The 21,172-nt window shown below is 34.2% G+C and overlaps 6 protein-coding genes across 7 annotated transcripts; 2 read left to right on the top strand and 4 right to left on the bottom strand.

Annotated features, from left to right (window-relative positions):
* Nucleotides 1–2,829: 2,829 nt before the first annotated feature.
* LOC121121079 (lamin Dm0) lies at nucleotides 2,830–7,356 on the bottom strand. The gene is made up of 5 exons (XM_040715946.2): nucleotides 7,128–7,356; nucleotides 5,561–5,775; nucleotides 5,213–5,497; nucleotides 4,044–5,144; nucleotides 2,830–3,970 (listed from the first exon to the last, which is right to left on the bottom strand). Exons 2-5 carry the CDS (start codon nucleotides 5,741–5,743, stop codon nucleotides 3,752–3,754), a joined length of 1,788 nt encoding a protein of 595 aa, XP_040571880.1. The 5' UTR covers nucleotides 5,744–5,775; nucleotides 7,128–7,356; the 3' UTR covers nucleotides 2,830–3,751.
* A 643-nt stretch (nucleotides 7,357–7,999) lies between these two features.
* On the bottom strand, nucleotides 8,000–9,626 carry mtTFB2 (mitochondrial transcription factor B2). Of its 2 annotated transcripts, none has more exons than XM_040715948.2 (3): nucleotides 9,377–9,626; nucleotides 8,926–9,283; nucleotides 8,000–8,867 (listed from the first exon to the last, which is right to left on the bottom strand). In XM_040715948.2, exons 1-3 carry the CDS (start codon nucleotides 9,621–9,623, stop codon nucleotides 8,156–8,158), a joined length of 1,317 nt encoding a protein of 438 aa, XP_040571882.1. In that variant the 5' UTR covers nucleotides 9,624–9,626; the 3' UTR covers nucleotides 8,000–8,155. The 2 variants fall into 2 exon arrangements, with proteins under 2 accessions (XP_040571882.1, XP_040571883.1); XM_040715949.2 differs by having other exon boundaries at nucleotides 8,926–9,202.
* A 604-nt stretch (nucleotides 9,627–10,230) lies between these two features.
* Nucleotides 10,231–11,451, bottom strand: brn (beta-1,3-galactosyltransferase brn). Its single transcript, XM_071889774.1, has one exon. It carries the CDS (start codon nucleotides 11,449–11,451, stop codon nucleotides 10,342–10,344), a length of 1,110 nt encoding a protein of 369 aa, XP_071745875.1. The 3' UTR covers nucleotides 10,231–10,341.
* Nucleotides 11,452–12,314: 863 nt separating this feature from the next.
* On the top strand, nucleotides 12,315–13,588 carry 140up (RPII140-upstream gene protein). The gene is made up of 2 exons (XM_040715061.2): nucleotides 12,315–12,484; nucleotides 12,571–13,588. The coding sequence occupies exons 1-2, from the start codon at nucleotides 12,315–12,317 to the stop codon at nucleotides 13,202–13,204; spliced, it is 804 nt and encodes a 267-aa protein (XP_040570995.1). The 3' UTR covers nucleotides 13,205–13,588.
* Nucleotides 13,589–14,180: 592 nt separating this feature from the next.
* Nucleotides 14,181–16,855, top strand: LOC121120220 (putative neutral sphingomyelinase). The gene is made up of 2 exons (XM_040715060.2): nucleotides 14,181–14,922; nucleotides 14,993–16,855. The coding sequence occupies exons 1-2, from the start codon at nucleotides 14,466–14,468 to the stop codon at nucleotides 15,799–15,801; spliced, it is 1,266 nt and encodes a 421-aa protein (XP_040570994.1). The 5' UTR covers nucleotides 14,181–14,465; the 3' UTR covers nucleotides 15,802–16,855.
* l(2)34Fd (lethal (2) 34Fd) lies at nucleotides 16,782–19,146 on the bottom strand. The gene is made up of 3 exons (XM_040714049.2): nucleotides 18,884–19,146; nucleotides 18,445–18,824; nucleotides 16,782–18,378 (listed from the first exon to the last, which is right to left on the bottom strand). The coding sequence occupies exons 1-3, from the start codon at nucleotides 19,022–19,024 to the stop codon at nucleotides 16,848–16,850; spliced, it is 2,052 nt and encodes a 683-aa protein (XP_040569983.2). The 5' UTR covers nucleotides 19,025–19,146; the 3' UTR covers nucleotides 16,782–16,847.
* Nucleotides 19,147–21,172: the final 2,026 nt, after the last annotated feature.

Genomic DNA, 21,172 nt, shown 5'->3' with positions numbered 1-21,172 from the left:
CCAATAATAGTACACACACGAATGTTCAATCAGGTTTTGAATATAATTGAATCTATTTAGGAAAGGAAGTTAATTACTTAGGAATTAAATATTAATGACAAAAGCTAAGGAAAAGATAATTCATTCTTCAGCTAAAAAAATACAAACGATTTGCATCAGTAAAGGGGGAACTTTAGTACTGAAGTCTACATTATATTTTACACGCCCTAATATTCAAGAAGTTGAGTTACAATTTTTCAGTAAGTCAAAGTGTATTGAACTTATAAAGATTTCCTATAGGATTGAGATCCAGCGACTGGGTAGGCCACTCCATGACTTTAATGTGTTTCTTCTTTTATAGTCACTCTTTTATTACCATGGGCGTACGTTTTGGGTTATTCCCGAGCTAGAAGATCCATTTTTAGTCCCCTACCTGAGGTAAGGAGGTTGTCACCAGAAAGATCCCCGAGGATGGTCCATCCTCCTTTCCATGTGGTAAAGTTGTCATCTCTTCTTTGCAGAGAAACCCTCCCAAAACATGTTTCCACCTCCATCCTTGACGGTGGGGATTTTTTTCCTCCAAACAATTTTTTTTCAAATAATCAAATGTCCCTCACTGTTAAAATAAACCTACAGTTAAAATTGTAGACTGTTCTTTTGTTTGTCAGTGGGTAAACTTTTTAATTATTACCTGAATTTATAATTGCTTATAAAATATAATACTTAATAGAGACGGATTAACGACAATGCCGTAGTATTTAACTTTCAAAGGTCATTGGATCCTTTTTAGGGCTGCAATTATGATTATCTATCCATGACGATGTCAAGGAATATGGTATTGTACGAGTTGTAGCTCATTTGAACGCTAATATTCACGGAATTATTGTGTTAAAAAATCTTGAAACCTAGTTTTCAAATGCAGCCTCCCTGACACTATCAAAAAAGAAGCTGTGATTTGCTGTCTTACAATGTATATGACCCCACCTTATGATTGGAACAAGGAACGGAACGAAAATAATGAATGAACGATAAACGCTGAATGAAATAAAATTTTTGGACGAAACGCCAAAATAGCGGAAAGCTTACAAGCCAGGTTAAATGATTAATAAAATTGTATGATATATTTGAAACTTACAGACGAAATTCAAGTGAAAAATAGATTGTTTACAACTTTCCTTAGAATATTTATTTATTTATAAATAGGAACTCAATCAAAATTTATGAATTTAATGATCGATGCTTACTAATTCATTTACCTGACTTACTTTTGTCTTATAAATTCTTTCTTTTTCCAACAGAATGATTTTGGCTGTTCATTTCATAAGAAAAACAAATTTCAAACAAATTGTACATATTGTACAAGATAATTTATCTAAAATATTATTACATTAATGGCTATTCTTTCATTCTGCTATCATTTCCAAGACAAAGGTTCTTCTTTTTTTAATTAAAGTATTTACTGTTATAGCAAATACATGTCTTGGTTTCTTAAATATAAATAATATGTTACTTATAGTATCCCCTTGAAAAATTTTCTGTAATATTTTATAAAGATAAATTGTAGTCAAGTATATGACATTTGTTGTTTTTTTATCCCACTTCTATCAATGGCATCCAAAATTGAATTTAAGGTATCATGTGTCCCATTTTCATCGACATAAATAATATCATTTTCTGAGAAACAGACCAATTCAACACAATATTTTTGTTGTAAACATTTCATTATGCTAAAGGCTATAAATATGCTGACATAATAAATTACATTTTCTATTCTGGTAATTTCATCTAAAGCTGTCATATCTATAAGAGATATTATTCACAAAAATGTTTTCGAATCATCTTCAACGTTCTGTGAAGAAAAGTTAAATGTGAAAATTTCTTTAAATTAACTGAGGACCTAATGTTCTTTTTTAATAAAGACAAAACTATTTCCACCAAGTTGACGACGATACCTTCCGAATCTCTATTTCAGTGGGGTAAGAATTTATTTTTCTGAGTAATACAAACTTTACGTATTTTATATCTAGGAGATAAGTAGATGTAAGTGTTTCATTGGATATACTGTTGCGCTTATCAGGTATTGATTTCCATGTTAAAAATGAAATGAGATACTATATTTGTGTTCTTCGATCGTAAGAAATTGGTTTTCTACAGCTACCCCTTAATTTTACATGAAATATGGTGGAATCAACATTTACACAATTCCAAAATCTTTTTATTACTCGTAAAAAATTCGCAGTTTCAACGTAACTTTGTAATTCTCCGTTATTTTTACCTTATTGATTTAAAGCCTCTAGTGTTGATTCATCGAAATTTTTTAGTGATTAGTTACCTTCTGTTTTTTATAGGATTTGGAAGAATTACTTGATTAGTTAATTTATGTGCATATTTGATGCCTATACCCATTTTCTTTTTATCGATAGATTTAATGACGTCAAATTTTGCAGTATAAGTAATTTAAGGTGCCTCTTCATTAATGGATAACTTATCGAAGTATAATTGTATGAGTATATATAGTATTATCTACTTTTATTCAATCCGACATGGTTGAAATATACTGAATGAACTTGAATAATATATTTTGTGTGACAAGTTGTAAAATATCAAAAAGATTACTAACTCCTTCTCCCGAGCCCTCCCTTCCTCATTCATCAATAATTATCTGTTAATAATTCTATAGTTAGACCAAACAGACTACCCGGGAAACCAATATAATTATAAAAAAGGAGATTACGCCATACCCTCCCTCTATCCCCAAGTGGAAAGGGGGGCGTGCATTCCTAAACAGCATTCATTCCTTCAAATTAGCCTTTAGTAAAATATGTAGAAAAAATTTCAAAAGATCAATTGTTTTATTCCACGCTTGTTTCCTCCAGAGGCTTTTATTAATGTTCTTTTTACAATGTATGGCAGCTTTAAATAATAAATAAAATATAATGTACGATAAACCGAGTGTGTATTTGTTCATATTATTTAATGTTTAACATAGAAGCAGCAGAGATAGCAGTAGACATATTAGAAGCACAAGAATGGCCACAATAGTGTCAACATTGATGATGATGATGACGATTTTAACCGGGTTTTAACCATGGATCTCACATTAAAAATAGAGAGACAGCATTGGGTACGTCCATATACAAAGCGCATTAATATAAATATAAATACATCTTCATTATTGTTATACGTATACAAATATTATATAAATATAATTACAAATGATTCTTTTTTTTATTAAAAAAAAGCAAAAATAGAGGTTTTAATAAAATTGGTTTTTGTTTGTTTGTTTCGGAGCCTTCAGCAGTGTATTGAATACATTGAAGGGGAACTGTAATATTTAAGTAGAAAGTAGTAGAATAATAGTAGCACAGTGGGAAGAAAAGGAGGAGTATTGGTTCAGTCTACACCGCATGATGACACGAGTCATAGTATATTAGGAAAATCCAGAAATTTTGGTTAAAAAAATATAGCCCAATTGTCAAAAAAGAAGAAGAGAAAAAAACAATAACCATACAAATGAATTTAGAGGGGTCATTATGCTTTTTGAAGTAAGAAGAACCCACATTTCCTTAAATTAATATTTATTATTATATACAATGTACTTGTTTTCACCACTATAAATTTTCAATAAAATTGAAATAATAATAATTTAGAATACTTAAAATGAAAATCAAAAATTAAAAAAACTTTGAGTGCCTTTGATTTACGAACTAATATTTATAGACCATCGCTAAGTTTTTCTGAGTTTTTAATAGAGTTCGAAGCTTTTATTATTTTACATTACGGAGCACTTAGAGGGATCTCCAGAATGATGATAGATCTCTCCAGATGATGATCCTCCACCATCGTGTCTCTTTGAGGAGTAACTCTTGATTTTCTTTGTAACACGGATAGACTCGACCTCTTCATCCTTGTTGGTAAGAGTTACAACTGAGTATTCGCCTTTACTCCAGCTTTTATTTTTCATGATCAGTGAAGTTGGGGGAGAATGATCCTGTTACAAAAAAAAGAAGAAAAATAACGTTAAGTCAACATTAATGTCATATCAAATAATAAATATGACATACCACGTCTGTTGCATCAGACGAGTAAACAGTGCTACTACTGCCAGTTGGTAGGACAATAGAGCGGTGAAATTTGAATACTGTGTCTACTCCGTTTTCAAGTTCTTCTTCCTTGCTACCTACAATACAAGATAACTTCCATCCACCAATACTAATATCATCATCAGTATGATTTGAAATAGTGATTCCTTTAGCATCATCATCCAAGGGCTCAATGATAACACTGGGTTTGCCCTTCAATTCCGAAACAGTGTCATAGCTTTCAGACTCTTCTTCCAAAATACGTTTTCTCTTCATCCCCTTTCCAAATCCACTTCCTGAGTCAAAAAAAGAAGAAAATTTTCCGGAAGAGGAAACCATTGATGAAGAAGGTGACTCAACTTGAGATAAACCAAGACGAGCCTCTTCTCCTTCCAAGAGTTTTTGATAGGCCGCAATTTCCATATCCAAAGCAACTTTAATCTCCATGAGAGCATTGTAATCTTTAAGCATGCTCTCCATCTCCTCATCCTTGCTTCGGAGTTCTTCATCTCGTTGTGCAAGCTCACGACGATGACAAGCTTCAGAATCTTCCATCTCTCTCAAGAGTTCACTCATTCTGGTATTGAGAGCAGAGTTAGAAGCCTCTAATTCAGAATTACGAGAGACAAGACCTGAAATCTTGGTCTGATATTCACGAAGTTCCTGAGCCTGGCCAGCTCCACTGCTTCGAGATTCGGCATAAAGCCTCTTATATTTTTCAAGATCAGCGTCGTATTTACGATTAATATCTCCTCGGTTTGAGTCCATAAGTGATTCATATGAAGATCTCATCGATTCCAATTGTTCTCTAAGTTTAGAATCATATTCTTCTCTGTATTTACCATCCATCTCCGAAATTTCAACGGCCTTAATCCTCCTGGTTTCATTCAATTGAGTTTGAAGAACTTCATTATCAAATTTGAGACCCTCTTGGCTAGTTTGGAGTTGATTTTGAGCATCAATGCGCTGGAGTGTTTCGGCTTCTAAATTTTTACGTGCATCCTCAAGTTTCTTTTTCAATTTAGCATTTTCAGGACGTAGTATATTGACATCACGTCTGAGATCATCAACATCGTTAGTGAGCTAAATTTAGCAATAAATAAAAAAGATTAGTACACGGTTTAGTATACAAAATGGTGTTAGTTACTCACTGCAGCTATTTTAGCCATCAAGGCCTTAATTTGTTTTTCGAGATCATTACAATTTTTTTCTCTTTGAGAATTTTCGATACGTAGATCCCGATTTTCTCTCTCCAATTTTTCTGCATCAATTTGCAATTTAGCCCTTTCCTTAGCGACATCATCGAGAGCCTTCCTTGTGTATCCTAGTTCTTTATCATATTTGAATTTTATGCTGGTTATTTCAGAGTGTTTCGTTTCCTCGATAGAAGCTACCTTGGACTCTAATGACCCAATATGAGAATTCAAGCTTCGTACCTTTAAAAAAACAATATATTAAATATCACATTTAACATGAAACAACCCTAAATCACTACATACCCTGTCAATATATCCAGCAAGTCTGTTGTTGAGTTGCTGGAGCTGATGTTTTTCCTCCTTACGTGTGACTCGAGTTGGAGACAAAGGACTGGGAGACCTAATCCTAGAAGATCCAGTGGATGAAGGTGGAGTCACAATTGGAGTGTGTTCCTTCGTTCCACGACGAGACGTTCGTGTTGCCATACTTGGTTGTATTAATTCTTATATAAGAATATCTGTGAAATAAAGGATAACTTTTATATTAATTGAACTTGACATATAAATAAATGAATTTCGCAATAGTTAAGAATACATGATTGGAAAGGTATGTAGTTTATACCTTATCACATCAATAATGAATTGCTTTCGTCAGGATAGGAGAGAGAGAGAGTGTGTATGTGTGTAAGCTCAAGGAGGGAGAAAGAGAAAAGGAGAAACGGGCCGTTGAATCTTACAAAACAAGCAGAGCAGAGCATGTCTCTTCCAAGAGGTATTTAGTATACTATGATGTTATGAATGGAGGAGTATTGGGGTACAACATAGCAACACTACTTTGCTTTATCAACCACAGATGGCTACAATGTAGTAGTATCTTTTGGTCGGAAAGACGCATGTTACAATTGCATCACGCTGTACCTCAAATAGAAAGCTCTTGCATTAGTAGTTTTTCTACTATAACAAGACTCAATTAAACCTGATTATTATCGGTTTTTCTGTTTTCCACATTTACTTATTCTTCCTTTTACTTGTTTGCTCTAATCTTCATCATGAAAAAGTATTGAACATGTTATATCCACATATTGACTATTTACTAAATGGGAAAGGCATATGCATGAATAAATTACTACGAGCACGCGATATTGTAGGTACGCAAACTAAGCGACTACATAGCATACGCAAAGCAACCTTTGCGTTTGTAGTAATAACAAATAGGATGGCACAATATACATTCCGTAGAGCGTCAAGCGAATAAGTAAAAACCTACAAAAAAACTTCCATCCATCTAACTAGATATGAAAGGTATCCAAACAGCTGCTCTTCGTTTTTTCCGCAAAATATTAGAGGACTTGAGGGGAAAGTATGAGTCACACAGGGACGCAGAGTTGTGCAAAACACTCCTGACGACTATTTGCAGCGTCCTCTCCCCAAAGTATACGGTCATGTTTGCAAAAATATGCCAAAAAAGGAAGCATGATGTAGCCCTATATTGGCAAACCCATAAACACGACAATTATTCTTCCCTCCTCCTCCCTTTGATATGAGTGATATGAGTGATAAGCGTGAAAAGAAATCTCTTATCTCTTTAACAAGAACGAAGAATAAAAAATCCCAGAGGCACATATAAAGCAAGAACGGCCTAAGGTCACCGCAGTCTTATAAGAATCTGCTACCATATTTTAATATACAAAGATGAGGGACCCCTCATGGCCAGAGTATATTGTTGGACAAGTAAATCCCCTCTTCAAAGAAGAAGTAAAACCTCTTTTTCAAGCCCCCACTGGCATAGGTCCGACCTCCACTCGCCACATAGGTAGGCAGTGCATGATTTAATAATAACATCCACACATCACTTATATTAATTACTTACCAGTGCTAATCAATTCAAAAAAGTTGTAGGGAACTTTCGGAAGGGAATTATTCGGAATCCCCGCGTCACGTCCAGAAAATAACGAAAATTATTCACACAATAAATAAGGGAACAATAATCCCAAAAATAATGGAACAAAATAATCCACACTGACAGACACACACACGAAGGACGCTCCTTCTCAACTGAGTCGTTCAATATACAAATACACTCACATATTTTTGAAAATAAAGAAAAAAAACCTCTTCTTCTCTTCCAGGTCAGGGGTGCCAGAATGTTTATCAAGCTAGGCTAGCAAGGTGCAATAGTATGAATACACTTACGTCATTGGTCTATTTTCAACTACCTTAACAATCACTCAATACAACATACGCATCCACGCCCCAAATTAAAAGCTACAAACACAAACAAAATCGCACGTGAACTGCTCCCTAACCCGGTTTAGTTCTAGAATGGAGTCACTTTTGTTTGAATTGTATTTCATTATAAAAATGCTTACTTACTATAAACATAGTACAGAGAGTCACGACAGTACTTTTTTAGCCCTTTTTTGTTTGTCTTCAAAGGGAATTCGTAGAAAAATAGTGGATTTTTTACCTATATATATATTGATTACATAATAATTAATTTTAAATGAGAAAATTACTCGACCTTGAAAATTACGAAACGTAACTATGGTTCGCTATTATGATAATAACAAAGTAAAGACACTTATTAATTTCAAGTGTTCTAATAATAAAACATTTAGTTTTTCATTCAATTTGTCTCTTCAACTCAGTCATGTTTCAACTATAGTACATTCTCCCTCTCACCCCATCATGGCATTTAGTTCACGAATAAATAAAAATTATTTAGCACGCGTACAAAAATGATTGACCGAATATAGCTTTATTCAAGTACACGTGCATACGTATAAAAGTCAAGTATTTATAATAATAATAATATAATTTGCATTTCTGTAGGTAAATTCAATTGAAATAAATAATAATAGTAATCTTAGAATACATATTTTTAAAACCTATAAAAAATCACTTTAATTCCTCAGAAGAATTATTGTCCCATTTCAAAGACCCCGAAGTCAACAAAGTCTTTCTTTGAGCATCATACACATCCGTCATCACCCTTGGAGTAAAGTCCATATTTGTCGACTCTTCCTCATAGTGTAACGCAGCCCCGCGAAAAGTTGAGCCATGAAAGTTAGGATGTTGCACAATTAAATTAAATAGCTTGACAATTTCATCGTTTGTTAATAATCCTGTTATTTTATTATAGCAAATCCCAGAGTGCTCTTGAAGAAAATCCGAAATATTGGGAATAAACGTTTCAATGAGTTCATACACTTTATGCCGTCTCTTTCCAAGAATAGCTCTCAAAAAGAATGGGAAGTATGATATATTGGAGGGAGACTCTATGTTGTAGAGTTTGTCCCTAGGAGTAAGGCGTATCAAGTAGAATTGTGACTCAAGTTCTGGAAATAATTTTTCATATGTTGGAGTTTTTTTATTAAAATGATTTTTCCAGGGGAGAAATGCCTCTCTTGGATATGTTGAAACAACTTCTATCTCAAACAAAAGCTGAGAGAGAACATTGGAAGTATTACGCATCATATATTGCCCTGGTTTGGAGGTTATATGAGCTAGAGTACGATGAGATATGAGGAAAAAAAATTCTGGACGGCCAAAGTTGTAGAGATTTGTTACTACGTCGTTCTTCGTGAGGGCCACATGATATTGTTTGAGCCTGAAAATAAATAAATATGGTGAATATAAACGTTTGCATCTACAAGACAGATTCTCACGAGTATGTTAGTCTCTTAATGCAGTTATGAGACATAATTCCAAATATTGTAATTTGCGTATAATCCAATTCCCAGTTCCTATCCTCAAGTATGATATGTTTTGTTTTCAAAAAATTGACAAGACTTTTATCATTTGATAAGTTCTTTTTGATCACGACCAAACCATCAGGGCCTTCCAAATCTTTAGCAGTCCATTTCAGGGCATCAATGAGTCTCTCCTCTGCCGCAAAAATTCTTTGATACTTTTTGAGACCGTGCATTGACGACGAGACAAGACCTAAGCCAGAAGTGATATCAATAAACTTAGTGTTTTTTTTACCCCTACTATTTTCAGCAATTTTTGCAGCAATGGAGTCCGCTAAAAAGAGTATACGTAACAAAAATTAAACATAGTAAATCATTTTTGATACAAATATCTTCTTTTTAATAAATGTATTCAATATTCATGTACCAACATTAGGGTCAAAAAGAACGGATTTCTCTATGGAGTACTGCTTTTTGACATAACTAATTATCACCTCCCAGAGGTTCTTCTCTTGGATGAAGGCTGCCATTTTTGGATTAACGCTTTCAGCATAGGTCCTCATCCTTGATAACTCCCCACTGTGATAGAATCGTTGTCGTCCAATCCCCCAAAACAGACCCAACATTTTGAAGACATGAGATTGTTTTGATTTGTGTCTACACCTCGTGATCATATAATAATATGTTATTTATTTTGAATACTGAGAGGGATGAGACAGTTTGAACTCAAGACTCGAATTCCTTCATATAGTAAATTGACACAATTAAAATATGTAAACAAATTGACACATATTCATCTTTCTTTCAACCTCTTCAAACAGTTTATAAAATCAAAGACTTGTTGCAATAAACTCAGCATGATTTTTCTATTAGACTGATGAGGAATATCTTCATGCTTTGTTCAATTATTAAGATTATACTTATCAAATTATGATCACAACATATATGATTAAATTTATTACTAAAAGTCAAACTAATTAAAAGAAACTTGTGGGAGCTACTAATTCTGTCATTAGTATTTGAGGGGGAAATGAATCGAAATCTCTACACTGACGGGTTATCCAAGTTTTTTCATTTGTCGAGCCATGGTTTACTTTACTTAATGTTTAGTAACTCATGGTCTATTTAAGATCAAATATAAAATGCATGTCAGATTTTGAGAGGAAAAAATATTTTATATGCCTTGGAAACCTGTAATATACATGTCATTTCAAAAATCCAAATTGCCCCTTCAACCTTCCACTCCCTTAAATACTAATATTTAAACAATAACATATAAAATTTTTTATGAAACTCAGAGGCTACATTTATTTTTTAAGAATATCATGATACATTTTCGCATATGAATGGAACAAAACATAAAAACAATTGTGACAAATTTATCGAGGAAGTCTACGCATTTCCAATCTCCTTCTGTTTATTCCAGAATTTGAGCAATTCGTCTGGATCAGAGTATCCATGACTGGCTACTACATATAAATAGTCTTTAGGTTGGGAATAGTATTTTTTGTTAAAATAAAATTCCTCAGAGTGAAAAGGAGGGATATCTAATTTTTTAGCGAGTATTCCGAGATATATATCATCGAAACGAAAGGGTTGAACAAAAAAAGAGCCGTAATAAAAGTCCATTAAAGCCTCTTTTGTAAGGACATAAGCCCCTCCTGTAACATATGGAGGCCAGCGATGATAAGGATATTCCTGTAAGGAAATGTACCAACGACTAAAACGGTGTCGATGGGGAGATGAGGACGGAAATACGTAGCCAGCATAGAGTTTAACGTCTTTAGGTATATCATATTCAATGAGTTGTTTCAAATTTCTCCGATGAGAATGCCCTACGCCTCCATCATTTGGATCATTCTCAAAGGAGAGAGTCATTGAAAACTCTTCCTCTAGATATTTGGGATAATTAAGAGGATTTCTCAAAAATCGTAGAACATTACGAGTGGAAATATAGTAGTCATCATCCACAAATAAATAGAATCTTGCCTTATTACAGTAAAGAGCTGTCCACTTTAGTCCCATCTTGGTTTTGATTGTATTATTGTAGTAATTATCAATGAAGTTTCCTTGAATAATATCCCCGTACTTAGAACTTTCCTCACTTACGGACACATCCTTTGACAATCCAAGCGTGAAGACTGTTTTTATGGTCACATCAGAAAATCTTTTTTCATAACCCCAGGTTTTTCGTATAACTTGACGTCTATACACGTTATTTATGGCGGATTTGACGATGTAGACCACTCTTATTTGATCATCATGAGTACATTTTGTTTTGGGGTTGATGATATATGTGGTGTCATGTGAGTTAATAATAGGTACTGGAGAGTGATTGCGCTGTCTCAGTTCCTGTATATACGGCTGGATATCTCCAAAAAGAGGATAATTAAATGTCGTGTAATAGTTTTTCTCCCTTAAATGATCGAATACACCCAAATAATCGAGGAAGTAAAGAAAAAATAAAGTAGCCACGAGTTTTTTTATCTTTAATCGCATCATATTTAAAAATCTAAATCGTAGTCTGGATCATCCTCATCTTCGTCATCACCAGAGTCTGCATCGTAGTAAATCTTGTTCGTTTCACTTTCAGTCTTTAAGTCGCGAGCATGAAGGCTTGAGGATTTTTGTTCAGATCGCCAGAAAGGCATCACCAGATCATCTCGCTCTTTTTTTTCTTTGTCGTCCAAGCTCAAATTAAATGTTGTAATATTTTTCATAGATACTGGAGCCTCAGTCCCCCCGGATACGATTCCAATACTTGAAGATTGGCGTGCAACTTTAACAAGTTGATTAGAGTCGTGTGTGACCACCTCAATTTGCCTGGAGCGATTTCTTTCAACTTGAATAATGAAAGAGGAGTCTTTGACAGAGAGAACTCGGATTCGACTCTGAAACATGAGACAAAGGTTGCTCATTCCTTCCTCGTCCTCATCTTCATCTTCGTGGCAATCCTCGTGAATGGAGGCAATCAAGCGTGGGTATTTGAATAATTTCCTTGCAAGAGAGACGGGATTCTCCTGGAAAAGGCTGGGCGTGAGTGAATGGATGATACGAGTTTTCCAAGGTTCGGATTCCTCTCCAATGCCAAAGGGGTCCTCTCCCTTATCCCCTTCTACAAACTCAGAGTTGGGAATATTCTTTGCCAGGAATTGGAGGAATGTCTTCCCTGTTGCCTCAAGTCTATCTAGCACAAGAATGGACTCCGTTCCAGTGCCACGAGCCAATTCCTGCAGAATCTCTTCGAGGTGCGTTTTCATGGTTGCTAATGACGTCACTTTTTATGACGTCATACTAAAACACATTTCTACTTCATAAATCATCTGACTACTCAATCTGAGTTGAGTGATCCAAGATAAATCCCAATGCGACTCTCGGCTCTGCTCCAATGGAGGAAACTCCGATGGGGACTCCTGGGCATTGGTGCAGCAAACCAATCTCCACACGACAAACCTATAGAAACCATAGCCATTAAGAATCGCTATGAGAATTCTGAGGAGCTGGACGGGTGGACTCGACTCAGCTATGTGTTTAAGTAAGAGCATTGGACAGTTGACCAGAGTTGTCATAGATCATCATAGTCATGGAAAGCTTCATTCTTCTTTTCATCTTTATCTTTAGGAGTCAAAGCCCAGAAATGAATGACATCATGAGTTCAACGACTTTGGCTTATATTTCTGGCTTTGTACTGGGAGGATTCTCCACGTCTCGCAATGCATACCGCCGATTTGTTGAGGAACATAAACACACATTGTTCAAGCATCCTCGTGATGCACAGAGTAAACTCAGAGAACATATCTTTTTAGGACTTTTCAAAGGTGGTATTAAGTTTGGAGCCCATCTGGCTTTGCTAACCTTCATTTTTACGGTATCTACATCTTGTTGCGTCGTATATCGCAATTATTTAAATCCCCTAGATCATACTCTATGTGGTGCCCTCTTGGGTTCATCTTATACACTCATTAGAGGTCCTAAAGCGGCCTTAGTAGGAGGATTTCTTGGAAGTTCATTTGGACTTACTTGTGGACTTGTTTCTTTAGGAGCTGAAAAGTTATCTGGAGAATCTGCGAAGGAAAGATGGTTAAGAGAGTTTAGAGCTATTAAAGACTCAGAGGAAAGAGCTTACGAACGACAAAAAGCAATTCTTCCAGATTGGAGCTATCAAGAGGATACTGAGCACGAGGATGAACATCCATTGGATAAATATCTTAGAATTGTCCTTAATAAACTACGAGAGATATTTTCATTAAATTAACTATTGGAATAGATGTACATCCATTTTTAAACTCAGAATTAATATTATCATGTAGTAAATATTAATTCAGTACTCTGTTTATATAATAGATGAAATTCAAGCCACACAAGTCGAGTTCATCCCTCCTAACTATTGACTTTGAAATTGTTAGATCCTACTTCTGTATATGGAGCAATATACAATATATTTTGGTGAAAAATATCGAACGTTATACGTTACATCCAGTACGATTATTTATTTTGTTTTAGATCCGTTTTATAACTCCTGTAGGAGGCCTTTATTTCTCCTTCAAGTTCAAATACACATAATTACTCATAAATTATTAATAGCCCAATAATTTTAATAGATCAAAATGGAATAATAATATCAATTGTTTATCAGTGACCAATGTTTTAATCAAATATGATATTTTAAGACAAAGAAATTGCAACTTAGTCAATTTTCTTATAAAAGTTAAAATTGAAATATAAATCGTTAGATGATATGATAATAAATCTCAAAGTACGAATATTAGGGCAGCTTAGGGTGACATAAAGTTTAATCTTTATGTGTGATAACCGTTTTCTTTTTGTATTCTGTTTCAAGTACTTTTTTTATGAATTCATGATCCAGTTTTTGTGGGTTGAGCAAGTTGACCATATTTTGAGCACCCTATTTATGCTGATTTCTAGCATGTCCTTCATAAAACTAGACATATTACGATTTTATAAAAAGTCTTCATGTATAAAGAAGACAGTCGATCACCCTGGATTAAGCACATTTCAAATAAGAAAACAATCTAATTTTTTTAATCAAAATAAACAAGATCTACATTCATTAATATTTTGGATATTTTTAAATTATATTACTGTCAATATATTTAACCTCCTCCCCCTAAATCCCTAATACAATTAAAATGCAAAGCACATGTCCTCTTTTTTGATAACAAAAAATGAATCATGATCGCCCCTCTGTGCTAGCTAGGAGCTGCCGAGGTAGTTGTACAGTATGACTCAAAAAGTAAACAACTTATGTATGTTTAGTAATACATATGATTTCGGCAAGTATCTTAATAAATGATGAGAGAGGTGCTGAGCCCGAAGTACTTCCTCTTGGCTCAGATAAATGACGATGAGCCGAACTTAGCGTCTGCAATATGCATACACGTGTCGTATACGTACTTACTTATTGAGAGTATCCCGTCCGTTGAAAGAAAGAGAGAGTAAACACTAAACTTTAAAGTGAAAAAAAAAAAGTGGCTGCTTTATTTTCTGGATTCAGGATGGAAGAGGATTGGAAGGAAATTAAAGTATTCAGTCTTAACTTTTTTGGTCTATATGGAATTTCTGCGAAAAGAAAAGAACGTGTGCAGGCACTCTCTCATTATCTGAGTGCTAAGGAAGATTATGACATCGTCCTCCTTCAGGAAGTTTGGACGGATGAGGACTATAAAACCCTTAAGAAGAATCTTATTCTTAGCGGAGGTCCCTTTAAGTTCTCTCACTACTTTGATAATGGAATCATCGGAACAGGAACATGTATCTTCAGCAAGAGCCGTATTCGGTTCACTACCTTCCACAGCTTTGGATTAAATGGATATCCTCAATCTATAAGTCATGGAGATTGGTTTGCTGCCAAAGGATTAGGAATTGCTGTCTTATATATTGATGGCTTTGAGATTCATGTCTATGTGTCTCATTATCATGCAGAGTATAATCCTGAAAATGACATTTACTTGGGTAAGGAATAAAACTTCAAAAGTCATTTTCACAAATTGTATTGTATTTGAACTTAAATATTACTATGCAGGACATCGAGTGGTACATGCATTAGAATCTGCTCAATGGATTCAATTGACATCCGCTTCCGCAGATTTGACTATTTATGCTGGGGATTTTAATACAGAGCCCGACAAAGTTCCGTTAAAACTACTCAAGTATATAACTTCGCTAAAAGATTCTTGGGAGGAAGTCCATGGTTCCAATGCGAATGAAGAAGGAGCTACATGTGAGACTTACTACAACTCATTTACGCCAGAATCCGTTAAACAAGCTTGTCCTGAGGGGAAAAGGATCGATTATATTATGTATCAAGCTGGTGCAGACACGGATGTGGTAACCAAGGATTGCATTTTACCTCTGAGCAAGAGAGTACCTGGTAAAAATTACAGCTACTCGGATCATGAAGCCGTAGAGTCTACTTTTCGTATAAAACGTAAAATGGACAGTAACAAATGCCCTTTGGTTGATTATAAGCGTTCATTGAGTGTCAAATGCCAGTCAGAAAGGTTTGAAGTTGTGACTGAGGCTCTGGAAATTATTCATCGCAGTGAGGGGCTTGTATCATATAATGGAACTAAATATTTGATGATTGCGTCTGGTTTATTGATTCTTCTGATACTTTCGTTATTGCCGTCCTTGATTGAGTCGTCAATTCAGCAATATATGGATTTGGCCATGTTTTTTCCCAGACTTATTGTTACTATAATCATGACGTTTTACTTGATAATGGGATTTGCATTTAATAGAAGAGAGCTCAATGAACTGAGATCTACCAAATCTTCTTTAAAAGTTATTTTCGATTTGGATAAGCTGTGTGATGAGTCTAGTAAATTATGACTAGATCAAGAGTTCACTGATACCTTGAGAGAATGTGTCAAGGATGAAGAATCAGCTAAAGCAAATGAATCTATATGAGTAAAAGCATCAAGAACCATGATAATTTTAATCTACTGATTGCATTTGTTTCACCACTAGATATTAATATAGATTCCTCTATAGGTTTCATAATATTTTATTTGAATATAGTTTGTATAATATAATTTTTATAATATTTTTTTTTTTTTAAATAGAAGTAAGGTTAAATGTTGATAATCAGAATTATTTTTTAGGGATTTGATTCTAATAACTTGATGTATTACTTGTTTTCAGCTACGATGGGTCGTCTCAATAAAAAGCTAACCCTAACTAAAAAGGCCAATGTCGCCTCATCTACTAAAGACACTAAGTTAAGTATGTCTCGAATCAAGAACATGACATCTTTAGATCTGATCACCTTAAAAAAGTCTTCTAAAATTCCTCAAGAGAGTACAGACATTTTAATGCTTAGTGCTAGGAAATTGCCTGAGTTCACTATTCAACATAATATCAAAAAAGAGAAACCTGGTGTCTCCTTATCCCGGAAGATGAAAAAATCTGATAAGATGAAGGTTCGAAAAGAATTCTTACTAAATAAACTATCAGAAGGTGCCAAAAAAATGAAGGCGGACCGTGCTACTTCGTTTAGGAGGAAAAGAGCTGTTATAGGAGATTTGGACCCAATGAAAGACACCTTGGAAGCTATTGACAAAGTGTTGGAGAAGGATGACTCCCGACGAAATCGAGAGTCAAAAAAGAAGCTCAAGGGGAAAAGAGGTACCTTGAAGCAGAAAAAGAGACAAAATGAATTTATTAAAAATGCTAGTTTCTTCGAGGCCGTCAAAAATCATCCAGAGTATGCTAAGAATCCGTTTTCAACTATATGTACTCATATAGAGAATAAAATTGCTGCAGAACACTTGGAAAAAGTTAATAACTGCGGTAATGAAGGATAATATTAATTAGTCAATCAATGTTTTATAATGCTGAATGTGGATATCTTTGTAATGAGTACAAATACAACAATTTTAATTAACTCTCTTTCCCATCCAAAATTTGGGAGCTATTTTCTTTTTCTTCAAGTGGGACGCGGATCTCCGGACTGATTCCCTCTCTTCCCTGTGCTCCTTCATTTCCTTTTCTCTCCGCAATTGACTAAAACTTTTCTTTAATTCAAAAGACATTTCATGACCATCCCTATGTCTCCGTACGACTTCACCATCTTCATTTTTGATCCTATCTTCTAAACTTTTATTTTTGTGTTTTGCTTTACTTTGAGAATCACCATGTTTGATCTCGTAGAACTTCGGTCTATTATTTGATGCCTCAGATATTTTCGATAATTTGGTTGCTAATTTTTCTTCCCTTTCACGCCTTTTCGCTTCCAACTTTTCTATTTGAAGTTTTTTATGTACGTTTCTAACTTCATCGGCCCAAACTTTGCCTTGTTCTTCATCCGACGATGAGTCATACTCTAAGTCTGATATATCACTCTTCTCTGACTCATTTTCATCAACAACTTGATACTTCTCTTCGAGTTTTTTTCGTTTAGAATCGCCAAGTTTAGAAACTACTGGATTTATTAGTCTGTACACCTCTTCAGTAGTATCAACTTGGAAGCGAGGATCCTTAAATAGAGAGCTAAAACGATCATCTTTAAGAAGTGATTCGTCACTTGGTTTCTTCTTGCTTTTTTTAATTTCTTCTGTATCTTCTTTATCTTTAAGTTTAAGGAATAGATCCTTATTTACCGAGGGTAGATTACTATGTATCTTGACCCGTTTCTCTGCTTGTTCGTCTAATTTACTGCGAACCTTATCTTTGAGGAATTTGTCGATTGTATAGGGCTTGACCAACGACTTAGCTTTACGATAAAGTCTTACATCAATAAAGTATCCATGCATATGTGCTCTCAAAAGTGGAGTACCCACGAGATGTTCTAAACTTAAATTATCTAATTCTTCACGAGTGAGAAATTTATAGTCATCATACAATTCAGTTGTTTCACTTTCTTCAAGTTCTTCAGTAATATTGTCCAAAAATCCACACCATTTGGGAGCAGGTCCAAGATTAGGTATATAATGTACTTGCATTTTAGGTTGTTCATTGGCTATCACTAAGAGACCCGAACCAGGAAATATATCAAAGTCATTAAGAATAACTGAGCCTTCGATAGCTGCGTAGGGCTTCCCTGTATTACGATCCCACACTTTTAAAACTTTTTCATCAAGAGAGAGGACTTGATCAAGAGTGGTATGAAACTTAATTTTTTTGATGGGCCTTTCATACATATGGTCTTTTTCGAGAAGAGGCTTAGAGGATCGAATATCATAGAGTAAAATACGGCCATCCATCGTTCCTGCTGCTAAATTGAGGCCATCGTTGTGTCTGAAAGCAAGTGAAGGAATGCCTACTGCAGATCCAATATCCAGAGCCCCAACAATTTTACGAACACGATGATCCCAGGCACGAATTTTACCATCATTTGAGCCAACCATGATTAATTGATGTATGGGATTAATTTTGATAGAGTCATTGGATACAGAGCAATCTGATTCACTGGAAAAATAAAATTAATGAGCTCTTTTCAAAATAATAATTTAAGTAATAATCAATTAAACATACTCAGAGAGTGGACTAAGAAAACGTCCTTGTTCCAAATTAAGACGAGTTATGCTTGGACCATCTCCAGCAAAGTAAACATCGCAGTTTCCTTTGTGATACTCAAGATCTCTACCAAATTTGGGAATGCGAAGTCTGTAGTACTTTCCTCCTTGGGCATGGATCTCTACATAACGATCTGCTTGTAAGAATATCATTTTAGCGTAATCATCACCTAATAGTCGAAAAGCTCTCACTTCAGCATCGAAACATCTCTCAAATTTAAGACCTAATTGTCTTAATTCATAAGCCTTAACTCGAGGCTTGTACGTTCCTGTAGCAACGATGTATTCGCCGTCTGGTGATATTCGTATCAAATCACTTACTCCAGGCATATCAAATTCCTAATAAGGAGAAAAAAAAAGTCAAATTCATTATGATAACTATATAAATAATTAATTACCTGAAGTAACTCGATTCGACGTCGAAGATATTCGTTCTTCTTCACAAGAGTCCTTCGTTTCCTTTCGTCCAGCCATTCTGGTAAGGATTTTCCTACCGTCAAATCATAAATAGGTATATCGTTACTCCTAACAACATTCATTTTGCAACTATAGAATCATTTGTCCGTAAATAAAAATATATCTGGATCAAATCATAACAGTCACACGTGCCTTTGTTATTTGTTTTGCTTTTCGTTGGATGGAGACGTCATCTGCAAAAAATGATATGCTGCTGTTGTTTTGAAACTCGTAAATACTTGTAAGCTATAAAAAAACTAGCTAAGATAGCTGGCCAGATGATCCAATTATTTATAGTAATATTTAGTGATGGGACGATTAACCTGAATCGAGAATCAGGTGTTTTTTCTGGAATCGGTATCTGTAAAATAATGCTTAATTTGCGATTTCGATTCTTAAGTATTATTATTTATTACTGGTATTTAATAATTTATTACTTTTCTAAGTTATTAAAAAAATATATATATCAAATATATCGGTCAAGATATAAAAAAGACCATGTGAATTGCTACTTGAGTTTTATAAATATTATTACAAAATATTTTATCATAATAAGTGCTCGAAAAACTGATAAAAACAAATTGAACACAAACTAAATGCAATCAAATGTGTTCTAAACACATGCAGTTGATGCGGATATTGTTATTTTAAGAGAATAAGTTTATTAAAGTGATCTAGGAAAGCTATGCATTGCAAAATTTGAGAAAACCTCGGAACTGGACAAACCCTGGGATTCTCTGTTTTTCTTTTTTGAGCCCATTGTAGCATGTCAATCTTCCAATACTGATTTCCTTTCTTTGAGAAATTTATAATTTATGTTTTCCCACAGTTTATGTAGAAACTTGTTGACTTTTATGCAGTGTGTACTCTTAATCCCAGTTCGATTGAAAAGTAATTTTTGTTTGATATTTTTTAGACCTGCGGGAGTAATCGATTTGCTTGGAATTATGCAATTAATTTAGCGCACACTCAGAATTCCCCATCTGACCAATATACATTCAACAAACTTGTCTGCATTAATATAGATGAATGATCATTTATTAATAAATGAATATTTATTAATGCATGAGGGGTGGGTCACTTTTAAACATAAATTTGAATGATCAAATTAGATTTTCAATCTACTAATTCATTGGGCATATCCCTTGTGATTTAATTTGAAACATAATCATCATTCGATCCTCTACATAATACTTGCGGCATTTCAGAACTTGAGTATTATCCTAGTGAATATCATTATCTTCTCTGTTTCAATAGTAGTTAAAACTTGAAGTGAATTTACTTGTGAAACTTTTAATATGTTTTCGTATTTGATAAATATATATATTTTTTGGTGTCTGGAAAAAATGGCAACGGAAAAAATGTATTAAAATTAATTGATTAAATATACTATTTTGTTCACAAAACTAACTTTTTAAGGGCCTTTGAAAAAAATATTAGTGTATTTATGATCAAAACACTCACCATGATCAAAAGAAATAAAAAAGATTGTATTTCTCTGTAATTGAAAGGTAAACTTGAGTTAAATAGACACAACAGTTTATCAAATGCCAAACTTTTAAAATACAATATAGTTCAGAGAAATATAAGGCATCTGAAATCTTTGAGGGCCTGAAACTTTCCCATAGAGTTGGCTCTAACTATACGTACCTAAATTAACCAAATTAGATAATTATATGAGTGTCGAATAATTTTTTTTAGAGTCGTTTCTGTCGTCATAAAATATGTATTTACATTTATTCAATAAATTAATTAATTGATGGAATTAACCATTGATAAAAGAATTTACATTAATATTTGTTTTACAAGTTAATGAAGTTGGAGCTGGATCCTCAATCTAAATTGAAATGAATGACTATATAGAGCTATAATATTAATATTCTTTGATAAATATTACCGAGTACAATATTATTTATGACAAACGTAGTTACATATTCAAATGTCATTGTATCATACTAGAAAAATACACTTAAAAATTCGTTGAAAGAGCCTATCAATCACTTTTTATGGTTCTCATACTTGGCTTGATACATTGGAAGTATGAATTCACAGTCCTAGATAAACAACTTTGAGAATTCGAGTCCTTTAGATAACTACATAATGCAGCCTGTTTCTTTCTCTTTGCGGAAGAAAGAAGGTTTATGAAGAGACGAAGACCATCGTTCTATTACAATTTCAGATTGCTCCAACTGTACTGAGCTTTACAGTTTTCCTCGTACTCTCCAACGACT

The sequence above is a fragment of the Lepeophtheirus salmonis genome, chromosome 6 (assembly GCF_016086655.4).
Source record: "Lepeophtheirus salmonis chromosome 6, UVic_Lsal_1.4, whole genome shotgun sequence".
Taxonomy (NCBI): domain Eukaryota; kingdom Metazoa; phylum Arthropoda; class Copepoda; order Siphonostomatoida; family Caligidae; genus Lepeophtheirus; species Lepeophtheirus salmonis.
Note: the sequence above shows the minus strand (reverse complement) of the source record. Positions and strands in the feature narration are given on the sequence as shown.

Bases quoted from the DNA above. Each gene is read 5' to 3' on its own strand.
- LOC121121079 (XM_040715946.2), bottom strand. From the start codon at position 5,743: ATGGCAACACGAACGTCTCGTCGTGGAACGAAGGAACACACTCCAATT. The intron at 5,145-5,212 runs GTGAGTAACTAA...TGCTAAATTTAG, and splicing joins TGATGGCTAAAATAGCTGCA to CTCACTAACGATGTTGATGA. The intron at 3,971-4,043 runs GTATGTCATATT...TTTTTGTAACAG, and splicing joins CGTCTGATGCAACAGACGTG to GATCATTCTCCCCCAACTTC.
- mtTFB2 (XM_040715948.2), bottom strand. From the start codon at position 9,623: ATGATCACGAGGTGTAGACACAAATCAAAACAATCTCATGTCTTCAAA. The intron at 9,284-9,376 runs GTACATGAATAT...TACTCTTTTTAG, and splicing joins TCTTTTTGACCCTAATGTTG to CGGACTCCATTGCTGCAAAA. The intron at 8,868-8,925 runs GTGAGAATCTGT...ATTTATTTTCAG, and splicing joins ATTAAGAGACTAACATACTC to GCTCAAACAATATCATGTGG.
- brn (XM_071889774.1), bottom strand. From the start codon at position 11,451: ATGATGCGATTAAAGATAAAAAAACTCGTGGCTACTTTATTTTTTCTT.
- 140up (XM_040715061.2), top strand. From the start codon at position 12,315: ATGCGACTCTCGGCTCTGCTCCAATGGAGGAAACTCCGATGGGGACTC. The intron at 12,485-12,570 runs GTAAGAGCATTG...CTTTATCTTTAG, and splicing joins CGACTCAGCTATGTGTTTAA to GAGTCAAAGCCCAGAAATGA.
- LOC121120220 (XM_040715060.2), top strand. From the start codon at position 14,466: ATGGAAGAGGATTGGAAGGAAATTAAAGTATTCAGTCTTAACTTTTTT. The intron at 14,923-14,992 runs GTAAGGAATAAA...ATTACTATGCAG, and splicing joins TGAAAATGACATTTACTTGG to GACATCGAGTGGTACATGCA.